At 36.4% G+C, this 24,512-nt stretch overlaps 1 protein-coding gene across 3 annotated transcripts; it reads left to right on the forward strand.

Moving 5' to 3' along the window:
• Nucleotides 1-545: 545 nt before the first annotated feature.
• Nucleotides 546-5,617, forward strand: LOC133285940 (serine/arginine-rich splicing factor SR34A-like). 3 transcript variants are annotated; one of them, XM_061483260.1, is made up of 9 exons: nucleotides 546-1,319; nucleotides 1,435-1,509; nucleotides 1,581-1,761; nucleotides 2,398-2,444; nucleotides 2,522-2,579; nucleotides 4,445-4,516; nucleotides 4,605-4,641; nucleotides 5,314-5,351; nucleotides 5,488-5,617. In XM_061483260.1, the coding sequence occupies exons 1-9, from the start codon at nucleotides 1,236-1,238 to the stop codon at nucleotides 5,502-5,504; spliced, it is 609 nt and encodes a 202-aa protein (XP_061339244.1). In that variant the 5' UTR covers nucleotides 546-1,235; the 3' UTR covers nucleotides 5,505-5,617. The 3 variants fall into 3 exon arrangements, with proteins under 3 accessions (XP_061339244.1, XP_061339242.1, XP_061339243.1); XM_061483258.1 differs by having other exon boundaries at nucleotides 5,314-5,599; XM_061483259.1 differs by having other exon boundaries at nucleotides 4,448-4,516; nucleotides 5,314-5,599.
• Nucleotides 5,618-24,512: the final 18,895 nt, after the last annotated feature.

Consider the following 24,512-nt stretch of genomic DNA (forward strand, 5'->3'; position numbering starts at 1 on the left):
CTTTGTTATGTTTGCATAACCTACTTGGTTAGAATTATCATCTGTTGAAGTTATCTATCGATATATCCCTGCATTTTACATTTTATTGTAACACTGCTCTCTGGTCTTCAACAGGAAAGTTATTGCGGAACTTTTCAACATCACTCGTGAAAATTTGTCCCATCCAAAGCATAATTGGACAATTTTAGTCCATGAACATCTTAACAAAAGTATGACAGAAGAAGGCCTCATAAGGCAATCTCTCTTGTCAAAACCAGCTATGTTCCTTTCACATCCACTTCCAGAATGCTCCTGTAGAATAGCTTCTACCAAGGTTGCCAATCGTGCCAGAGGTGAGGATAGCCGGTTCTTATATGGAGACGAAGCCAGTACCGAATGGATGCAGCGTGCTGATAAGGCAGGTTGATTGGGGAAAGAAGATCAAGTAAACAGAAGACGATGGTCTGCCAGATTATTAAAGTAATGGTTTTGTTGATGAATCTGAATCTGATAAAGTCGATCTGTCTTAGGAGCTCTATCTTCTTATTCCGTGCCAACTAGTTTCATTCCTTTGGGTACGTGCAATGAGGTGGAGAAATACACGAGGAGCTTTCTTTGGGGATCAAGTCATGATCATTAAAAAGTCACATATCAAGATTGGGCATGGACCTTATCCCCAAGATAAATGAGAGGAATCTCACTGAACTGGGACAAAATTACTAATGCTTCTAGGATTCTACTTGGAAATGATCAACTAGCTCATTTCTGGAGTAATAATTGGCTACCCAACCTTGAGCAACTTCTCCTCCTAACCAATTCAACCTAATCTGTTGTGTTGTGTCTAAAGATGGTTGATTTTGTTAATGGTCAGGGCTGTTGGGACTGGAACAAATTCCAGCACTTAATTCCTAAGGAAGCAGTAGATCATATTGCTAACATCATGCCCCCACAAGATCGTTATTCCCAAGATTGAGTTATTTTGAACTTGTCCAACGATGGAGTTTTTAATCTCAAATCAGCTTACTCCCTCCTTGTGCAGCATAATTCTGCTACTTCAAACCCAAAGTAAAGTCATCTTGGAAATGGGATGGACCACAAAGGATTATGGTTATTGTTAGGTGACAATCTTCTAACTAATGAAAAAGGATAAAAAGGAGCTCATCTTCCACCTGCTCTTGATGTCTTAAGAAATGCAGAAAGCACCATTCACACCTTTCAGGATTGTCCTAGTTGTGTACTAATGTAGTTGCGCTACAATGGTATTCCCTCTGCAGTATGGCCGTATAATGGATATTGAATTGAAGATCCCTCCCCGCCCTCCATGTTATTGCTTTGTTGAGGTATTGTCTTTATTCTCTTTTGTATTTGTTTGTGCTCAGTTCTCTCTGGTTGTGTACGTGTGTGGTTTTCTTTTCTTCTGCCATTTGATTATTTCTTTTTTGTTGGCATTGCTAGTTTGACAATGCTCGAGATGCAGAAGAAGCAATTCGGGGTCGAGATGGATACAACTTCGATGGTTGTAGGTTAAGGGTGAGGAGCTGTACTGACTTTTTTCTTGTTAGATAAATACTTTTTTGGTGTCTAATATGTTCTTGTTGTAGGTGGAGCTTGCCCATGGCAGTAGAGGGCCATCATCAAGTGACCGACGGGGATACAGTGGCGGTGGCGGTGGAGGTGGAGGTGGAGGTGGTGGTGGAGGTGGTGGTGGCGGTGGCGGCCGCGGCGGCGGTGATGGAGGTGGTGGGGGGCGTTTTGGGGTCTCACGCCATTCTGAATATCGAGGTCTGTCTATTAGGAGAATCCTTTTCTTTGATACAGAAAAGGATAGGGAGCATATGATAAATGATTTTTTTCCTTCAGACTGTTTACCCATTTAGTTATGCTTTTTCATGTTATATTTTTCATTTTTGAATTAAGAAATGAATTTTTGTTTGTATCTCATTCCAAGTCATTACAAGGCAGTCTTAATGCTTAGAACTTTGGAACCATGGTCCATGACTATAAACTGTATGTGTACAAGTATGACATTCTGAATATCTGTGTGTCTAATTGGAGAATCCTTTTCTTCGATACAGAAAAGGATTAGGAGCATATGCTAAATGATTTTTTCCTTCAGACTGTTCACCCATTTTGCTTTTTAATTTTATTTTTATCATTTTTGAACTAAGAATTCAAACTTTTTTAGATGCATATTTGTCATTCCAAGTCATTGCAAGCTCCGAGACTATGACTGCATATGTATAAGTTTTTCCATTTTCAAAAAATTGTTTTGCATGTGTTTTCTTTGCTTTATATGTTTTGTAATCTACGAGATAACTATTTTATGTGTATTACTACAAATCGACCCTAGTTATTCAAGGTATTACTGGTTTCATATTTTTCATGATATTGTGTAACACCTTATATTTTTGTCTACAGTTATTGTTCGTGGACTCCCATCTTCTGCATCATGGCAAGATTTGAAGGTATTGGAATTTTCATACGTAAAAAATCAATAAGTATATTTAAATCACTTAACTATGTTTTGAATATTTGGTTTCAGGATCATATGCGAAAAGCTGGTGATGTTTGTTTTGCTGAGGTTTCCCGTGATAGTGAAGGTAAACTTCCATTTTTGTTTGTGTTTTGCTATGTTTTTATTAGACTGTTACCATGAATTATTATGTTTACATTGGAGTTAGGTTGTGATGCTTTGTATATTTCGGTACATCTGAGAAATATAAAAGAAATCACGGCCTAATAAAACATAAATAATGTAGTTGGATGCTCCCTTTATTTTGTTTTAATTTTGGGTTCTGCTTGTTTTCATTGCAAAATTTAGTTCTTGAAGCTTAATTTGCCGGTAGCTGTCCTAGATTCTATACCTTTTATCAGCAAAAGTCAACTTATATGAAAAATAAAAATATTGTTATGAGACTTCAGGGACTTGAATTTAATAACCTAGGAACATACAAATGCAAAATGAATGTTCATGATTCAGATTCTATTGTTTGAAATAGTAAGATTAAGATTGAAGAAAGGAGCATAATAAAAATGAAAGCCGGCTCTCTTAGTAGGCACAGGTTTTTGAATGTCTTTTTGTTGTGTTTCTACTGGGGTGCTTAACACCTTAAAATTGTTGTTTATCTTTGTAATGAAGGGACAAAATAATCTTTACCCGTTACTTTTAACCTGCAACACTTTCTAATAAGTAGTAATCATCCTTATTATCAGTTTGGAGTCCACAGTTCATAGGTGAAGTTCTCTACCCTCAAGGCTATATAAGCCCAATGATGACTTAAAATAGCAAGGATCTAAATTTTGCCTCAACGGCATCATATCTGATTTTGTTCTTAATTTCATAATACCATTTGAAGGGACTAAAAGTCCACCTTCCCAATCCCAAAAAACCTCATTAGAGGTTTCCTTTCTTTCATGTGAAAGTAAAATCTTTCCCCGAGGCACTTTGATAGAAACTGAATCATATAATCAGAGAACAAAGAGAATGCGCAGTGTTTGGCCCAGAAAATATCTGAATTTTCAGTATATTTCACTAAAGATAATGCTGAATGCAAAGAAACCAAAAGACAATTACAAATGGAAAACAGAGACAAATTACAGTGACTGATCCTAATTACATAAGCTAAAACTCTAGAGGAATTATAGAGCCCCTAGTCTCTCCCAAATCACCCTAAGGTGCCCAAAGTTCCAAATGCCCAAAGATGACTCTCCTCCCTTCCCTGTTGCCTTTTAACCACCAAACTCTCTTTGCCACCTCATCACTTCTAACAGAATTAGAGCCTTCCAACAACCTTACCTCTTGAATATTCCTTTTATTAGCTGACTCATCCTTCTTAAATAATTCCCTGTGGCCATTCTTATGATAAACCATTAGTGGGGTTCCTATCAATACTCCCCCCCTAAACACTCACCTTGTCCTCAAGGTGAGGTTTAGCCCTCAAGAACCTTATGCCTGGATCCCATTGCTTGAAATGGGAGGGCCAACTAATATGCAGTGCATGATGAGCTCCACCTGGATCCCATTGCTCTTCTTCGACGTCATTAACAATAAGGGGCTGTGCTACAACTTCCACATTCTTCCATCGTGCAGCAAGTGCATGTCTTTCCTCGACTACTTTCTTGGCCATATTAGAAATCTCAATTTTTCTTTCTTCATGAACACAAGTTATTTCACCTTCACTGGCACCTAACTCCTCCTCACAGCCCCACGCAACTAAGATATCCAGATCGAGATGTACTTCATGACCATTGTCAGTTGTGCTGGTGACCTGTTCAACAAGCCGTCTCAGCATCCTCCCTTTATAAAATTCATTGGCATAACATCTAAACTGCATCATGCAAAGCCAATTAATAAATTCTTTCACACCTGTCCAAAGAGGGCTAGAAGGTATTGCCACTTTCTTATTGTTCATTGTCCTGTTTAGACATTACTTTTACTTATGGAAGGTCCTGTTTCATTCTGCAGCAGATCTTTGGAGCGATCTGTGTCTAGGTCACGATCTAGATCCAGATCAGCATCACCAATCAAATCTTCCAGGTACACAAAGCATACTTTTGTTAAATATGGTTGTGTTGCTTTAAATCTACCATATTTATGCACCTGAATTGTTTCTTCAATTTTGCAGGCCAAGATCACGTTCACGATCTGGATCTCCACGCCAGGTATATAACACTTTTAAATTAACTGATTGATAATCACCATAAGATTCTTTGATTGAAGTAGTGATTCAAAAATTGAAAGTTTTTTCCAATAAATCAATGTATTTTAGGATTTAACTTGTGTCTTCTCGACTTTGTACGCATTCTTTTCTTTTGTTTAGAACTAAGATTACAGAAAGTTGGAACAACTGAAATTTTAAGTGTTATAAAAAGCACGTTTTTATAACATGCTTATTCGAAGTTCAAGTGAGGATTGAACTTCTGGGTGATAAATTCATTTTTTCTTTTGATTTGTTTTACCGAAACAGAATGTAAATCACGCTTGTTTTAGTTCATGTTTGTATATTTCTTTTGCTTTTACATTTCTTATAGAAATTTTTTATCTATATCTGAATTAAGAAGTGTTAGAGAATAATATAAACTATTGAAAAAGCCCCTACTCAATATCACAAGGTCACAAGTTCGATCCTCACTGCCCCCTATTTGTGGAATTAAATAAGTATAAGCTAAACCAAAAAAAATTGGACTATGCAATATCTACGCCTCAAGCCCAAATGGCTCTTGCGTGAGGGGATGTTTTAGAAAATAATATAAACTATTGAAAAGGCCCTCACTCAATACTTTAAGGTTTTGGGTTGAAATGGTTATTTAAAAGAAGCATGAACTTTTTTGCAGGTGCTGTCAGGTAGCGGTTGATTTACGGATCAAAGCAGGTGGTTCTCTGGAGTTACTGTCCCATTCTTGGGCAGTATTGGCATTATGTTTGAGTTGGTTTAATTTGTTTGATGGAAAATCATTAATGTACCAGAATTGTTTTCTTGGTAATTCATCCGTTTGCTGATTCTGTAGGGCCTAAACTTGTTTGATGTGCTGCTACCAATTTGGCTTTATTTCGTTTAAACAAGAATGTTGGATGTCAGCCTACCGGTTGCACTTTTCAACGAGTTAGTATGAAATTGATAATGTATTTTAAATGTTTTTTTAAGTTTTGCAAGCAGGAAATTTATTTTAAAATTAAGAGTAAATACTTTTTTTTTTGTCTTCAGGAAATTTCACGATGTCCGCTTTAGTCCCTAGCAAATAAAAAGGTCCATCGTGGTCCTTAAGAAATTCAAAATAGACCTATTTTAGTCCTTTTAAGGACTAATATGGGTCTTTTTTGAATTTGTGAGAGACCACGATTTCAACTAAATGAGTCTATTTTGAATTTCTTAGGAATCACGATAGGTCTTTTTTATTTGTTAGGGATTAAAACGGGCATCGTAAAATGTGCTGAAGATAAAAAAAGGTATTTACTCTAAAATTAATGAGATTCACTGGCGCACCATCATCTAAACTTAATCCGTTGGGATGAGTGAAGTGCTAGTTCGATGCAAATTACGATCTTGTGACAATATGCCGCATTTGAGCGGCCAACAATGTTTTGATACTTGGTGTTGATTCGAGTGCAACCAACGTAGATCTTTGTTATTGTGTTTAACAAGAGAATATGTCTATGAAAAAAATACGTCTGAGTACACCTTTGTGCCATATTTCCACTTATTTGGTTGGCAGTATTTTGATAAAAAAAGGTGTGATTGTTTTGAATTGGGTATCTTCACTGTAAAAATCTTATGGATTGTCTGTTTTTAGTTTTTATGAGTTGTAAACTAAATTGACTCACCTTTCTAATGTTAAAATAAGCATTCTCGTTTGTTTTTCTTATTTCTATTTTTCTAAATGTTAGATCAGGGGCTATTTAAATGTAACGTTAGGCACCTTCAAAGTTAAGTAATAAGGTATTTTAAGCTGCATTGGTTAAACTGATTATAAAATACTCGGATGGGGTTTCAGGTTTGAAGGGAAAATGGGTGTGGTCATATCGCAATAGTCCGTGTAAAATCAGGATTTTATATATGATGGTAAATTTGGGAGTAAAATTTTTTAGCAGTTAGGTTACTTTTATAGTGCTCAGTATATTCACTTCTAATCTAATTTAAAGCAGTTCGTTATTTTAGCGTATTAGAATTCAAAGCTAAATATGTCGTTTGCGCTTTGAAGACAAAATTATGAGTTTTAGGAAGAAAGGAAAAAAGAGAGTTTGAAAACAGTCCATGTTTATATAATTATGTATGGAAAATAATTTTCTCGTCTTATACAAGAGAGACAAAGTAGTGGGGTGCACTATTTTTTTTTTCATTTTAAAAAAAATAGTAGATCCCACTATTTTATCTCTGTTGTATGAGATAATTATCTCATACAATATGAGATAAATAGATCACATTATGTATATGTATGTCCGTAAGCTGTATTAAAAATAAGAGAAAAATGTCCTTTGCATCGTATACATGAATCCTTATTAGGAATCACGGCTTGTATTATACAATCAATAACCGAGTTTTGTGTTATATGTAAAAAGCACTTTGGGTGTTACAACTAACCGCTTAAATTTCTTGGATAATTAATTTGACATGGCATTGAAAATCCTAAAGTGATTAACGTTTGATAATCTTTACATGGTTGGATAAGAGTATGAAAGGATAAGAGCTTAATAAACTCATATCTTATCTTATGTTTAATGCGCATTGAATAAATAGTATAATATGATTATATTATCTCATCCTATGTTTGAAATGAAACAGATAATGTTGAGATATAATATAAATATACAAAAATACCCTCTATAAAAATTATATATTTATTTTTAAAATTGATTTCTAAACTATTTTTTTTTCTTTTCACTTATTTATACATTAGTTATTATCTTAATTTTTTTATAAATTTTAAAAACATAATTTTTAAATAAAATATATTCAAAAACGTATGGCGACACGAAGCTCCGCATCTTATGCACTTTCCTCTTTCTCCTCTACCAACCATCACATCCTCCCTCTCATCAATAAAACAACAATGGGTTAGGGTCAGATAAACTAAAACTCAATCCTTATGACTTTTCTGGACTCGCATTAGACAGAACTAGTAGAGTTAGTTGAAAAAGTCATGCTTTTGCATAAACTAGAAGACACATTGGGAACACACAATATCTCAATCTTCGCACCCAAAAACGAAGATCTTGAATGAGATCTCCACCCTGATTTCAAATGCTTCCTTCTCGAACCACGAAACCTCAAGTCCCTTCATACACTTGCATTAGACAAGTCAAAAACAACAATTCACCGTATTCAGAACAAAAATCATGGACAGTGATGGTAGCAGTGAACGTGCTTCTTATGCGCTATGCTAATTCATACTCTGGTATCAAGGGTTCGTCAACGGTGATGGTAGCCAATGGCAGTGACTGGCCGATGGGTTGATGGCGGTGGCTGACTGTGATAGGGATAGGTCTCGGGTGCTTATGTTCCCAAGAGGCAAAGGGTTTTTTGGGGGAAATTTTTTTTATCTTATCCTCTTTGACTCTAACCCAGCTCACTGTCATGATTAGTTATTAGGTTGAGAGTATAATAATATGAGTTAATAGGATAACTTTATCATATTCTATTGACTCACCAAATAACAAATAAGAATGAGATTAGATATTATATCTTATTCTACTCCCCTGATCTTGTCCACCAAATGGACTTTAAGTATTAACATGTTCCCTAGCACATAAGATTTAGCCGGGTTTATATATATATAAAAGGGGAAGGTTATATTTATAAAAATTTTGTTTACAAACTCTTATAAACTATATTAAGTATGACCGGTATACTTCGATCAAAAGTGTATGATCGGTCATACTTACTGTAATTTGTAAAAAAAAAGTTTGTAAACAGATCATTCCCCTATATAAAATGAACTTGTCTATTCTCATGTAATATGAGATAGCATAATTTATATTAAGACACAAAGTGACGAGGCCCATTACTAAAAGAGAGAGAGAGAATGACAGCACAACTATCAAAGGGTTTATGGCACAAGATATAAGTTTCCTACGACAAGAGACTTGTATTTCCCGTATAAAAAAGTAATGGTAAGTTTAATTGATTCTCACGATTTTGAGCTTGATAGAATAAAATTAGTCTTAAATTGAAGCTAAAAGTACTTTCGAAAGGAACAATAAAATTCAAGGTTTGCAATAAAATAAAAAATACAAAACCAAGGTTTGAGCCCAATTTAGCTTGTAAGTTGGACAACAAAAATAACGCTAAATACCCGAGAATAGAAATGTAGAGTTACTAAAGTAGCATAAATTAACAACAATTGTACAACAATGATTAAAATTCCAACAATTGTACAACTCAACAAATATTATCTCATTTCAACATTCCCCCTCAAGTTGGTGCATAAATATCAATCATGCCCAACTTGCTAATTGTTTTTTCAAACACTTTTCCTGATACAGCCTTTGTCAAGATGTCGGCTAACTGATCTTCAGATTTGATATAAGAAAATTGAATAATTTTTTGATCTAGCTTTTTCTTGATAAAGTGTCTATCCACTTCTACATGTTTGGTTCTATCATGTTGAACTGGATCATGGGCAATTTCAATAGCAGCTTTATTATCACAATGTAACTCCATAGGTTGATTGTAGCAGATTCCTAAGTCTTGTAGGATGCTCTTAATCCATAACAATTCACACACTCCATGTGCCATTCCTCTAAACTCTGCTTCTGCACTCGATCTAGACACAACTTTCTGCTTCTTACTCTTCCAAGTAACTAGATTGCCTTCAACAAAAGTAAAATATCCCGAAGTTGACTGTCTGCTAGTTTTATCTCCAGTCCAATCTGAATCTGTGTAGCCTTTAATTCCAGGACTATTATTTTTTTAGTAAAGCAGACCTTTCCCTGTACACCCTTTTAAATACCTCAATATTCGATACACAGCAGCCATGTGATCCTCACTTGGGTTGTGCATAAATCTACTCACAACACTAACTGCATAAGCAATGTCTGGCCTAGTATGTTAAATAAATTAGCCTCCCTACTAGCCTTTGATATCTACCAACATCAGTCTGTACTTGATCAGGATATAAACCCAATACATACCTCATTTTGATTGGTGTTTCTGCTGGTTTACATGTTGTCATTCCTGTTTCTGCAAGTAGATCTAAAATGTACTTTTTTGTGACAAAAAATTTCCCTTATTTGATCTAGCAATTTCAATTCCAAGAAAGTACTTTAATGATCCTAGATCTTTCATTTCAAACTCATTTGCTAAATGTTTTTCCAATAACTCCATTTCAAATAAATCATCACCAGTCAAAACCATATAATCAACATACACTATTAACACTGTTACCTTTCCTCCATTATGTTTTATGAATAGGGTGTGGTTTGCATTACTTTGTTTGTATCCAAACTTCTTCATGACTAGAGAGAACCTGCCAAACCAAGCTCTAGGTGATTGCTTGAGGCCATATAGTGTTTTTTTCAATCTACACACTTCATTTCCCTTCAAGTTGGCATGTTTGGCGCCTGGTGGAATTTCCAAATACACTTCTTCTTCTAAGTCTCCATTTAAAAATGCATTCTTTACATCAAATTGCTTGAGTGGCCAGTTCCTGTTAGCTGCTATAGAAATCAGAATACGAATTGTGTTCAGTTTTGCTACTGGTGCAAATGTATCTTGGTAATCAACCCAATATTTTTGTGAGTATCCCTTAGCAACTAATCTGGCTTTATATCTGTCAAGGCTGCCATCTGCTTTAAGCTTCACAGTAAACACCCATTTGCATCCAATTGGTTTCTTCCCGGTTGGTAAAGGAACCAGGTCCCACGTTGAGTTTTTTTGTAAGGCCTTCATTTCTACATTCATGGCTTCCTTCCAATTTGGATCATTCAAAGCATCCTGCACATTGTTAGGAACAAATATACTAGACAATTGATTAACAGATGCAATATATGATTCTGACAACCTATGATTGGACATGTGGTTACTGATAGGGTATTTGACCTTAGAGTTTGGATCTGGTTCATATAGTTGTTTTGGTACACCTTTATTTGGTCTTTGTGACACTCTAACAGGTAAGATGGGACCATCTATACTAGTAATAGAAGGTCCATTTGAAGAAATAGGAGTAGGATTAGTGTTTACCTCAGGTATGGATTCAGGAACATCCAGAGACGATGCCTCAGTTATAGGTGTTAGACGCGTAGCAAAATCATTCGTGGGAGGGGTAACATCCGGTTCAGCAGTGTGTTGAAGAGTTATAATTTCTTCTCCAGTAATAGGTATCTTCCCCTGAGAAGAAGTAACAGAATCTTCCTCGGAATAATATGGTTCCAATTCTCGAAAAGACACGTCCATGGTGACATGCATTTTGTGGAGAATGGGATCATAACACCTGTAACCTTTTTGTACATCAGAGTAACCCATAAATACACATTTTTTAGCACAAGGATCCAATTTGTTTCGTAATACCTTAGGGATATGGACATACACCGTTCACCCAAAAACACGAGGCTCAAGGTTGGGAATGTGAGAAATGGAGAAATAAGATTCCAGTGTCTGTTGTGGAGTTTTAAAGTGAAGGGCGCTGGATGGAGTACGGTTGATTAGGTAGGCAACAGAAACAACAGCTTCACCCCAATATGTTTTAGGCAAATTCATACCAAAAAGGGTGGCACGAACCACTTCTAGTAGTTGTCTATTTTTTCATTCAATTAGGCCATTCTGTTGGGGTGTATAAGGGCAAGAGGTTTGGTGTCGGATCCCCTGTGTACTCAAGAAATCAATAAAGCGGCCATCTAAATATTCCATGCCATTATCAGATTGTAGAATTTGAACCTTAGACTGATATTGGGTTTGGACAATGCTATAAAAAATTTTGAAGGCATCAAAAACATCACTTTTGTGTCTTAACAGTGACAACCATGTCATCCGGGTACATTCATCAATAAAAGTCACATAATAATAAGCTTTTGAGAAAGAAGGCACCTTTGCAGGGCCCCAACCATCGAAATGAACAACTTGAAATGGAATAGAACTTTTATTAGTACTAGGAAAATAAGGAACTCTGTGACTCTTGGCCAATTCACAAGTACTGCATTTGAAATCAGCATTACTAAAATGGGAAAACAACCGAGGAAATAACTTTTTCAGATAACTAAAGGAAAGGTGACCAAGTCTTCGATGCCAAAGCCAAATGGTAGCACGGGACTGTTCTGGACCGGTTGTTGCACATGTAGTAGCCAAAGAAGGATGGCTAGGATCAGGGACCTCCAAGAAGTAAAACTGGCCACGTCTAACACCATAACCAAGAGTAGTCCGAGTAGGGATGTCCTAAAAAACACGGTGAGAGGGAAAAAAGGTTACTGAACAATTAAGCTTTGAAGTTAATTGGCTCATAGAGAGTAAGTTGTATTCAAGAGAGGGTACAACCAAGACAGAGTCTAGAAATAAGCTATCAGAAAGGGTTAAGGATCCTTGACCAGTAATTTTTGAGGTACCCTCATTGGCAGTGGAAATAAAGGATTGGGAAGAATTACAGAGATTGAACAACTGGGAAGAATCTTTTATCATATAATCAAAAGCACCTATGTCAATTATCCAAATATTATTCCTAGACAATGTATAGAAAGCAAGAGACTTTCCCAAAATATCGGATTGAGTAAAATTGGCAGCAGGGACAGGAGCATCTGTAGCGGAGACAATGGTCATGGCTTTGGCAGGTATTTTCTTCCGGGGACGTTTATTGAAATCCCACCATTCAGAATACCCAATCAGCTCATAACACATTTGTTTAGAATGACCAAAATCACCACAATGAGAGCAAACCAAGGAGAAACTGCAACTAGAGAGACGCTTAACGTGGAATTTTTCGGACTGATGAAGTTGTCCAGTGCTAGAATTATGGGCCAGCGGGGTTGAAGATTCAAAAGAGATTTTGGGATTGTTCATGGAAAAATAGAAATTTGAAATGGATAAAACAAAAAGAAATTCGAGTCAGGAAAATTGAACAATACAATGTGGGAGGTTTTATTGAAAAGAAGTTTTTGTATATTGATATTGAATAAATTACATAAGTGAGTATTTATACAAGAAAGAATCGCTAAGAATGACTAAGCGATGACTAATCAATCCTATCACAATCCTAATCACAATCAATTCTAATCAATCACAATTAATCCTAATCAATCATAATCAATCCTAATTAATAGGAAATAAAAACGGAAACATGTTTGAATTCTAATTTTCTACACTCCCCCTCAAGTTGGGAGGTAAATATTGATCATTCCCAACTTGCCAATCAAGTCTTCGAATGCTGGACGGTGTAGGCCCTTGGTAAGGACATCTGCCGTTTGCTCTTTGGTTGGAACATATATCAAATGCACACTTCCATCATCTAATTTTTCTTTGATGAAGTGACGATCAACTTCCACGTGCTTTGTTCGATCATGATGCACAGGATTTTGAGCAATGCTAACAGCTGCCTTGTTGTCACAATATAGTTTTATTGGTAGGGAATATGAAATCTTCAACTCTTGAAGAAGTCTTCTCAACCAGATTCCTTCACAAACTCCATGAGCTAAAGCTCGAAATTCTGCTTCAGCACTACTTCTTGCAACCACTGTTTGCTTTTTGCTTCTCCAAGTAACAAGATTTCCCCACACATAGGTGCAATAGCCTGAGGTAGATCTTCTGTCTACTGATGAGCCTGCCCAATCTGCATCAGTGTAGATTTCAATTGTCCTTTTATACCCCTTTTTAAAGAATAATCCTCTTCCTGGAGTATTCTTGAGGTATCTAAGCACCCTATAGACTGCACTAAGATGCTTCTCCTTGGGTGAGTGCATGAATTGACTAATCATACTCACCGCAAAGGCAATGTCAGGACGCGTATGAGATAAGTAGATTAGTTTACCAACCAATCGCTGATATTGTTCTTTATCCACCTCATTTCCATCTTCAATACCTAACTTGGTATTAGGTTCCACAGGTGTCTCAGCAGGTTTACACCCTAACATTCCTGTTTCCAACAAAAGATCTAGAACATATTTCTTTTGTGTTAGAGTGATACCTGTTTTGCTCCTAGCAACTTCCATACCAAGGAAATATTTGAGAGTGCCAAGGTCTTTGAGTTCAAATTGAGCTGCTAGAAATTTCTTCAAGGTGTTCAATTCCTCAATATCATCACCTGTAAGAATTATATCATCTACATATACAATAAGAATAGCAATTTTACCATCCTTAGAGTGTTTGTGGAAGAGAGCTCTACTTTTAGAAACAGGGGGAGCTACAGAATCCTCACCATCAGGAGCCTCCTCAAAATGGGGACAAGTCTATAGCAGGCGAAAGCCTCCTCAAAGTGTGAATAACCCAGAGCCTCTACACTGCCAGGATTCTGAACCATGTTCTAGTTCCAGCACCCCAATACTTGAGTGTCATGGTGAAAATGATCTACACTTGCCCATTGCTCTCAGAAAAGGTACTCGATCTTGTACTACTCATCCTATTTCTAATCATATTTCATATGGAAAGTTGTCCCCAGGGTTTCGTGCTTTCAATACTATGTTGGATAGTACAAAGATACCGAGAAATATACATGAGGCTCTCAATGATAAAAAATGGAGGGATGCTGTCTTTGAGTTCAAATTGAGCTGCTAGAAATTTCTTCAAGGTGTTCAATTCCTCAATATCATCACCTGTAAGAATTATATCATCTACATATACAATAAGAATAGCAATTTTACCATCCTTAGAGTGTTTGTGGAAGAGAGTATGATCAGTCTGTGCTTGAATGAAGCCTCTTCTTTTGACTGCTTGTGTGAATTTGTCGAACCATTCTCTGGGAGACTGTTTCAATCCATATAGAGACTTTTTTAGTTTACACACTGATCCATTTCCCTTTTCAAAACCAGGTGGATGATCCATATAGACTTCTTCATGTAAGTCACCATTTAGGAATGCATTCTTCACATCTAACTGTTGCAGAGGCCAATCTAGATTGGCAGCAAGAGATAAGAGAACTCGGATGGTATTGACTTTAGCAACCGGAGCAAAAGTCTCATGATAATCTATCCCATGAGTCTGAGTGAAACCCTTTGCAACCAATCTTGCCTTGTATCTGTTGATGCTATTATCTGCATTGAATTTTATTGTAAACACCCATTTGCATCCTACTGCCTTTTTTCCTTTGGGTAGGGTCACTATCTCCCAAGTTCCATTTCTTTCTAAAGCATTCATTTCTTCAAAGACAGCATCCCTCCATTTTTTATCATTGAGAGCCTCATGTATATTTCTCGGTATCTTTGTACTATCCAACATAGTATTGAAAGCACGAAACCCTGGGGACAACTTTCCATATGAAATATGATTAGAAATAGGATGAGTAGTACAAGATCGAGTACCTTTTCTGAGAGCAATGGGCAAGTGTAGATCATTTTCACCATGACACTCAAGTATTGGGGTGCTGGAACTAGAACATGGTTCAGAATCCTGGCAGTGTAGAGGCTCTGGGTTATTCACACTTTGAGGAGGCTTTCGCCTGCTATAGACTTGTCCCCATTTTGAGGAGGCTCCTGATGGTGAGGATTCTGTAGCTCCCCCTGTTTCTAAAAGTAGAGGTAATACTGTGGCATTAATAGGTTCCCATGACTGATCTTCATCTACTCCTATAGACTCCCCCTGAAGAGAAGTCGAGGGGAAGAAAGGGTCATTCTCAGAAAAAGTGACATCCATAGAGACAAAGACCTTACGAAGAGAGGGTGAATAACACTTATAGCCACGTTGAGTAGGAGAATAACCAATAAAGACACACTGGAGAGACTTAGGATCAAGCTTAGACCGTTGATGGGAGGGAATATGGACAAATACAACACAACCAAATAACTTGAGAGGTAAGGAGGAGACACCTCGGAAGGAAGGGAAGATACGAACAAGACTAGAAAGAGGAGACTGAAATTTCAGAATGTGAGATGGCATTCGATTTATCAGATACGAGGCAGTGAGAACTGCCTCTCCCCAAAGATATTTAGGAACACTCGTGGTAAACATAAGAGCCCGAGCAACTTCAAGGAGATGTCGGTTTTTTCTTTCCGCAACTCCGTTTTGTTGGGGTGTGTCAGGACACGAGCTTTGGTGAAGGATGCCATGTTGGGAAAGATATTCTCCAAGAATAGAGTTAAAATACTCTTTGCCATTATCTGTACGAAGAATTTGTATAGCAACTTGGAATTGGGTTTGAACCATGGCATGAAATTTTTTAAACACGGATGCAGCATCGGACTTATCCTTTAGAAGATACACCCAACAAACTCGAGAATGGTCATCAATGAAGGTAATGAACCATCGAGTACCTGAAATATTTTTAACACGGGCTGGACCCCATATGTCGCTATGAATTAAGGAAAATGGGGAAGAGTCATGGTGAACTTTAGAAGGATAATGAGCACGAGTATGCTTGGCAAGTTGACAAATATCACAAGAAAACAAACGTGGACTTTTATTAATAAATAAGTTTGGCAACAACTTCTGAAGATAAATAAAATTTGGATGGCCTAGCCTACGATGCCACAACATAACATCATTACATGAATCAAAAGGAAACATAGAGTTTTTTTCTACGAAAACAGCTTCATGAGTCACATCCTCCTCAAAGTAGTAAAGTCCACCATCCTCTCTAGCACTGCCAATCATCCTCTCCGAGTCCTGTTCCTGAAAAACACAACCATGTGGAAAGAATTTAGCAAAGCAATGCAACTCAGAGGTGAGCTTGCTAATGGAAATGAGATTACAAGTCAGAGAAGGAACATAAAGAACTGATGTCAAAGTAATCAGCTCAGAAAGTTTAATGGTGCCGTGTCCCGCAATCTGGGAAAAACTGCCATCGGCGATCTTGACCCGAGAAGGTTCAGAATATGGAGTGTATGAACAAAACAAGCCAAGATTACCTGTCATATGATCAGAGGCTCCAGAATCAAGGATCCAATGATTTTGACTATCAACATGGAAAGTTGTACCTTGCTGGACCACATGACTAGTGGCCTTAGGAGGTTGCTCGTGGTAATAAAAAGAGTGTTTTGAGGAAGCCATGAATAAAAAGAGAAGGGTTGACCGTTGATGAAAAATCAAGTTTTGTAAACTTTTGATCTGACCTCTGGAACAGGAAGGGGAGAAGCCGGCGAGAAGGTCTGTGCAAGTCGCGACGGAAAAAAAAAACGTCTGGAAGGCGGCGCGTGGTGGCGCGTGCAGCGGCTGACGGCGATGGGTCCAGCGGCGGTCGACTCGTCGGATCCTTCTGAGTCGAATGGTCACCTCACTTTTTTGATCGGAGGTCAGTAAACTAGGTTTCTGTGTTGGACAGATTCAAGGCAGTGTTTAGGAGGTGTTTGACGGTGATGGAAGTGTTTGGATGGTTATTTCAGATTTGAATTAGGGTAGGAACGAACCCGCTCTGATACCATATTGAAAAGAAGTTTTTGTATATTGATATTGAATAAATTACATGAGTGAGTATTTATACAAGAAAGAATCGCTAAGAATGACTAAGCGATGACTAATCAATCCTATCACAATCCTAATCACAATCAATTCTAATCAATCACAATTAATCCTAATCAATCATAATCAATCCTAATTAATAGGAAATAAAAACGGAAACATGTTTGAATTCTAATTTTCTACAGGTTTAATGAAAATAGGTTCCTGGATCAGAAATGCTTTGATACCATGTCAAAACAATGGTGCCATCTTATGAATATTTCTGCTTTTTTATTCTTCCTCTACTGGGGTAATTATATAAATAAATGAGGACTCTAGGTCTATTATAAATTAGCTGTCAATCAGCTATGAATAAAGAAATGAAATAACCTGTTACTATTTCTATTTAATACAGATCTCCTATGATTATGCCAATCAACTGCAAATAAGAAAATTAATCTATTTAATACAAATCTCCTATGATGGTAGTGGTAGTGACGACGGGGGATACAGTGATGGTGGTGGTTGTTGGTGGCGGTGGTAGCGACGGTGACGGCAATGGCTGCAATGGTAGTGGTTGGTGACGGTGGTGGTGGTGGTGATGGCAGTGGCTACGGTGGTGGTGGTGGTGATGGTTGTGATGGTAGTGGTGGTGGTTGGTGACGGTGGTGTGGCGGTAATGACAGTGGCTGTGGCGATAGTAGTGGTGGTTAGTGACGGTGGTGGAAGTGGTGGTGGAGGAAATGGCAATGGCGATGGCGGTGGTGGTTACGGTGATGGTAGTAGTGCCGGTGGTAATGGCAGTGACTGCGGCGATGGTATTGGTGGTTAGTGAAGGTGGCATCGTGGTGATGGCGATGATGGTGGTGGTGATGAGTGGAGGTGGTGGCGATGGCATCGTGGTGGTGGTTGTGATGGTGGCGGTGGCGTTGCGGTGGTGGTGATGACGACATTGGTGGTACAACAACAGTGGCGGATGGTGGCGGTGGTCGTGTCGGGATGATGGTGGTGATGATAATGATGATAGTGATGGAGAGTAATTGAGAGAAATAAGTGTTTCTCATTTTGTGTCCGGGAACAAAAAAGCAGAAATTTTTTTATTCTTTTTTTTGTTCCCCAGCATAAAAATTAAACCGGTTCATCCCGGGAACAAAAAAAACGGTTTTAACAAACGAGTTTGCTATCCATTTCTGTTTCCTTGAACATAAAATAAAAAAAAAAAATTGATTCCGGAAAGGTTGTCATGCACACCATAATATTTACAAACAAAATACTACTTTGTTATCACCTTACTATGTTTGGCATGGAATTGGAGAGAAATTTTGGGAGAGTTCAATTTTAGCAGTGTTTAAAATCTAGATTAAAAAAAAAATTATCAGTAGAATTTTGTGTGGTATAATGTGGATAAATTTATAGAAGAATCTTTTCTGGAATATTTTTAAAAAAAAAAATAGAATATGCTTTTTATATTTAGAAAAAGTAGTTTTAAATTTTAGAAAAAAATCATCTAACCATAGCACATTTCGCACATTTTTTAAATATAATTTTTAATTAAAAATAAGCCAACTAACCCTTAATTAAGTTGAAATTTCATCCTCAATATTTCTTACTCCTTATAACATGTCTCTCTCTCTCTCTCTCTCTCTCTCTCTCTCTCTCTCTCAATTCCTTCTTGTTGTCTGGAATATGCACCGTGCTAAGGTTACCGAGCCAGAAAAGAGGAGCAAAATTGCAAGTGTTTTTCCTTAAAAGTTATAACTATATGTGTTTTATTCTCCAAAAAAGAAAATAACTATATGTGTTTGTAAAAAAATTAAATAAAAATGATATTTACAACTAAAATTTATACAATTTTAAAGGGGTTGAAAAAAAAATATAATTAATCACTAATGACTTGAATAAACTTAAAAGGTATTATTGCTCAGCTAACCTTTCCCTATTCAATCACTCAACCACTTATGAGAACTTGAATGCTGTTAATCTTTTTTCAAACAAGCCAAAACCCTCCACTTTTTCAGGTTTTTGGTCCATAATAGCTTCACACATAAAACAAAACTCAAGATAGCTTTTTCAGCTTTTAGTGATATTGTTTCTCTCTGGACCATTCTCATATAAGATATAAAGCCCAATTCATGAATGGTTTAAGATGAGGAAACATTTTCATCCCGGTCGGTTGGTTTCACCTTGCAAATATACCGGTGTTAGCAGTTTAGAATTCAACAAGCACCATAGTAGCCAATAGCTAAAGGTACGAAACATGATTCCAGCTACACCTATAAGGCATAACCCACAAATAGATATCGTACACACGTGATAGTCTGCAAGAGTCATTTCTATCCACCAATGAGATCGTCATACTCATGTGGCATAAGTAGGACAATCAATTACTATATAACATAGGTTTGAAGCTCAAGTATGATCATCTAATTTATCTTGACTTAAGCTCATTGCTCACATATTGACTTGAGCATCATAGTATCTTACAAGTACTTCACAATTGTCCCAGTCAATCAAGACAACCCAACACCAGAATTTGCATCTTATGGAGGCATCCCTCAACAACATCCACTCCAAATAAGACCCAAATAGCTATTGGACTAGTCTCAAACATATATGATCTAGCTCAATCCTTATTGGACGAATTAGGGGCCACACATTTTTCATTACCAAATTCAAAGTTTACTCCATAAAAAAAATTTCCCTTCATAAAATTTTGATTTAATATTTGTTAGATAAATATAAAACTATTAATATTGCTCTACACAACAGTTTGAGTTGATGAGTGAGATGATTTCTTTACAGAGTCGATGATCACGAAGTCAAGACTTCAGTCCTCGCTGCCTCCTATTTTCTAGTGAAATTAAGTTAGCACAAGGTAAAACAAAAAAAGGACTTGTGCAATATCTACACTTCAAGCCCAAATGACTCTAATGTGAAGGGGCTTGTTAGAAAGATGTAACATAAAATTATTGATGAGTCTTCACTTTCTAATTTAAGCTTTTATGTGAAATAATTGTTTATTAATATTAAAATATAACCCAAGAAAAAAAGTGTGGAGAGGGGGCTAATTTCCATAAATGTGGTGTAGAAGTGGCTGAAGTATAACAAGACGTTTAACATTTGTACGTACAATTGTCTGCACGATGCTCAAATAAATACAAGACCAAAAGGATGTATTGGATCAGGATTTTAAAAGATTTTTTGAGATAATTTTTTTACAGATTTTAAAAGACTATATAGAATTATAGTGACTTTAAAGATTTTTTTAACAATCAAGATTTTATAAGATTGGATTTTAAATGATTTTAATAGAATTTATAAGATTTAAAAGGACAATATGAATTTATAAGATTTTAAAATATTATATAAATTTTTAACAAACATTCAAAATTACAAGAATCAATAAAAAAAACAAAGAAATACAATGATATTAATAAAAAAAATAAAACCTAATATAATTTTCTTAATCCGTAACTTGATGTCCTACTAAGCACCAACTCGTCACATATCTATATTAGCCCTCCCCTCATCAGCATTTTTTCGTTTCTGCTCGTGGGTTTTATCAATAGATTGAAAATTATCTTCTTCATTTGGTATCAAAGCTATGCATATATGATTATAAGACCCACACTTTTTTATTTACAAAATAATTATAAATTTGCATATAGAACCTAAGATTCATGATATAATTTCGTTTGGAATTTTTTATAATTGATCTTAGAAACTTTTGGATTTTTGTTCTACGTGATAAGAGTTTTCTAACCATATACCATATGCATATTTTCATTTAGTATTCTAAGAAAATTTTGAATATGAATTTCTCGGTTTTATTACATTAAAGATTAGAAAAAAAATTGAATTATTTTTAATTGATTTTGAAAAAAAAATTCTTAGTGATCGATTGACACAAAAATTGTTTGAAATCATTTCATAAAGCGAAAGAATGTATTGTGGGATTATATTATAAAAGTTTCAATATTTTTTTAAATCGATCTTGTTTCATTAATGTAAATGGAAAATTGGTTTGAGGGTTTTTGTTCCTTTGTTGTTTTCCCACTATTTTATGTTGTTTTGAAAACAAAAATTACATCTTTTGTGCGAAGAAAAATCGTGACCCATATATTAAAAATAATTTTTTAAACTTCCAAAAACTCTAAAATATCGCTCAAAAATACGTTGTTTTTGAAATGGATTAATTAGAATCTTGTTAGATTATTATGTATGGGTTGTTTTGCATGGTATTCCCTCATTTCCACATGTGCATTTTGAATGTAGTCATCTTTTCTTTTTCTTGATTTTGTGTCAGTTGATGTCTCGAGAATTGCATGCACATTTGTATCTGAAGTGATGAGTGTGATGACTTTCCATTCCTTCATGATTGCTTTTGTTTTTAGTTAATAGTTGAAATTTCTCTGTTGAAGTTATCTATCGATATATCCCTGCATTTTACATTTTATTGTGACACTACTCTATCTGGTCTTCAACAGGAAAGTTATTGCGGAACTTTTCAACATCACTCGTGAAAATTTGTACCATCCAAAGCATAATTGGACAATTTTAGTACATGAACATCTTAACAAACGTATGACAGAAGAAGGCCTCATAAGGCAATCTCTCTTGTCAAAACCAGCTATGTTCCTTTCACATCCACTTCCAGAATGCTCCTGTAGAATAGCTTCTACCAAGGTTGCCAATCGTGTCAGAGGTGAGGATAGCCGGTTTCTATATGGAGACGAAGACCAGTGCCCCAAATGGATGCAGCGTGCTGATAAGGCAGGTTCATTGGGGAAAGAAGGGGTCAAATCCGAAGACGATGGTCTGCCAGATTATGAAAGTAATGGTTTTGTTGATGAATCTGAATCTGATAAAGACGATGGCAAAACCAATCAGACTCCACAGTGGGATCAAGATGAGGAAAAGGATCCAAATGACTAAAAGTGGATGAGCATATCGTAGCTATAGCCTATAGTTAAATAACATCCAATTTTTCCGTAATTTCTGAGAGGCATAGGTTATAACATGCTTCGGCGACGTACATGTCTCAATGCTATCTTTGCTGAGCATATGGGTTATTCAAATCTATTCTTTCATTAATTTTGGGTTATTTCTCCGTGGACAAAGAGAACATTTTTCTTTTTCTTTTTTTCTTTTTCACTTTATACTTACCACTTCCAACAGAATTTTTGTTGTAACATACACATTACAAAATGAAGGAAAAAGGATCAGCCGTCGGCTTAATTGCAGCACAACAGATAAAGTTTCCAAGATTGTGTGTCTGCAGTTTATATTCCAATTGTTTCTGTTTTGTAATATCTTCTCTGTTTTTAGTTATGTGGATGTTCGTTGTCGCGGTCATCTTACTTAGGACATTCCTCTTTCTTTCACTAGTTTATATTCGTATGCATGGAGAGTCTAACACAACTTAGTGATGAATAGCAGTTTGTGGATGACCTGTTACTGTACGCAAAAGTCTCCCTCGATGAAGCTAAAATCATTAAAGACACCCTCAATTATTTTTGTTGTTCCTTGTGTCAAAAAGTCAAAACAAGAAAAAAAATCAAATTATGTTTATCAAGAAATGTCAATCATAACAGAGCTTGTGAAATAAGTGAAGCCTTGGGATTTGATCTCACATCTGATTTGAACAAGTATCTAGGAATTCTCTTACACCACAAAAAGAGTAGGGAGATTTTCCTTTCACCACATAATTTCCAGAGTTCAGAAAAGGCTTAATTCTTGGAATCAAGATAGCCTTTCCTTGGCATGAAGGCTTACACTGGCTCAACCTGTCTTAGGAGCTCTATCTTCTTATTCCGTGCCAACTAGTTTCATTCCTTTGGGTACGTGCAATGAGGTGGAGAAATACACGAGGAGCTTTCTTTGGGGATCAAGTCATGATCATTAAAAAGTCACATATCAAGATTGGGCATGGACCTTATCCCCAAGATAAATGAGAGGAATCTCACTGAACTGGGACAAAATTACTAATGCTTCTAGGATTCTACTTGGAAATGATCAACTAGCTCATTTCTGGAGTAATAAATGGCTACCCAACCTTGAGCAACTTCTCCTCCTAACCAATTCAACCTAATCTGTTGTGTTGTGTCTAAAGATGGTTGATTTTGTTAATTGTCAGGGCTGTTGGGACTGGAACAAATTCCAGCACTTAATTCCTAAGGAAGCAGTAGATCATATTGCTAACATCATGCCCCCACAAGATCGTTATTCCCAAGATTGAGTTATTTTGAACTTGTCCAACGATGGAGTTTTTAATCTCAAATCAGCTTACTCCCTCCTTGTGCAGCATAATTCTGCTACTTCAAACCCAAAGTAAAGTCATCTTGGAAATGGGATGGACCACAAAGGATTATGGTTATTGTTAGGTGACAATCTTCTAACTAATGAAAAAGGATAAAAAGGAGCTCATCTTCCACCTGCTCTTGATGTCTTAAGAAATGCAGAAAGCACCATTCACACCTTTCAGGATTGTCCTCGAGTTGCAAAGGTGTAGAATATAATGTTGCAGGACCAAAACAAATTGGGATTTTTCTCTTTTCCCTTGAAGGAATGATTGCACATTAACTTAGAACCTCCAAAAGACTGGTCAGCAGGTAGTTGGTCATCCTTGTTTGGTAGTATAGTTGGTTGATATGGCAGGAGTGCAAGCAACAAGCTAATGTTCTCATAAACCAACCTATATGAGGAATCTCTAATCTGAAGTGCATTCTATTATAAAGAGTGAGAAATGCTAAGGATCTACTTATCTTAGGAGGATAAGAAAAGATACCCAGAACTGAAAGGTTATTATCATGGGTGTTTCCAGAGGAGGGGTGGATGATCAAATTTTTTTTAGTGCTCCAGCCCCAGAGGTGGTCCTTCCATTCAGGAGGTGACATTAGGATGAAAGCTAAACTTATAATACCCATTAATTTTGCAAAGAAATATACTATTAAACCCTTTTTTGAGTCTTTGCAATGTGTGTTTGAGTGTCTAGAAGTGTTGAACACAACATGTCAAGTTGGGATGTACTATTAAACCTAAATTGGGATTATTGCTGAGAATTATGATAGAGCAGTTTAGGAATGTCTCCGCGGTGGACTTGATTTTACGAAAGATGATGAAAATGTGAATTCGTGTTTGAGTGTATAGAAGTGAACACAACATGTCAAGTTGGGATGTACTATTAAACCTAAATTGAGATTATTGCTGAGAATTACGGTAGAGCAGTTTAGGAATGTCTCCGCGGTGGACTTGATTTTACGAAAGATGATGAAAATGTGAATTCTCAACTATTTATGCGTTGGAGAGACATTTTGTGCTGAAGCAATTTATAAAGCACAGGAGAAACTGGTTCGAGTTACATATCAGATCAAATATGCATTCAAACCATTTTGGCCCAGTCACAACAAGGTTTGACCTACCAGTTTTGTAAAAACCATAGACTCACTGGGTTGTTAGAAACCCACCCGCTAATGAAAGATAAGCAACGCAAGTTGGCAAATGTTCATATGAAAGGTTTATAAATTGAGT

The sequence above is a fragment of the Gastrolobium bilobum genome, unplaced genomic scaffold (genome assembly GCF_033153095.1).
Source record: "Gastrolobium bilobum isolate Gb01-03AN ecotype WA unplaced genomic scaffold, APGP_CSIRO_Gbil_v1 utg11904, whole genome shotgun sequence".
Taxonomy (NCBI): Eukaryota; Viridiplantae; Streptophyta; class Magnoliopsida; order Fabales; family Fabaceae; genus Gastrolobium; species Gastrolobium bilobum.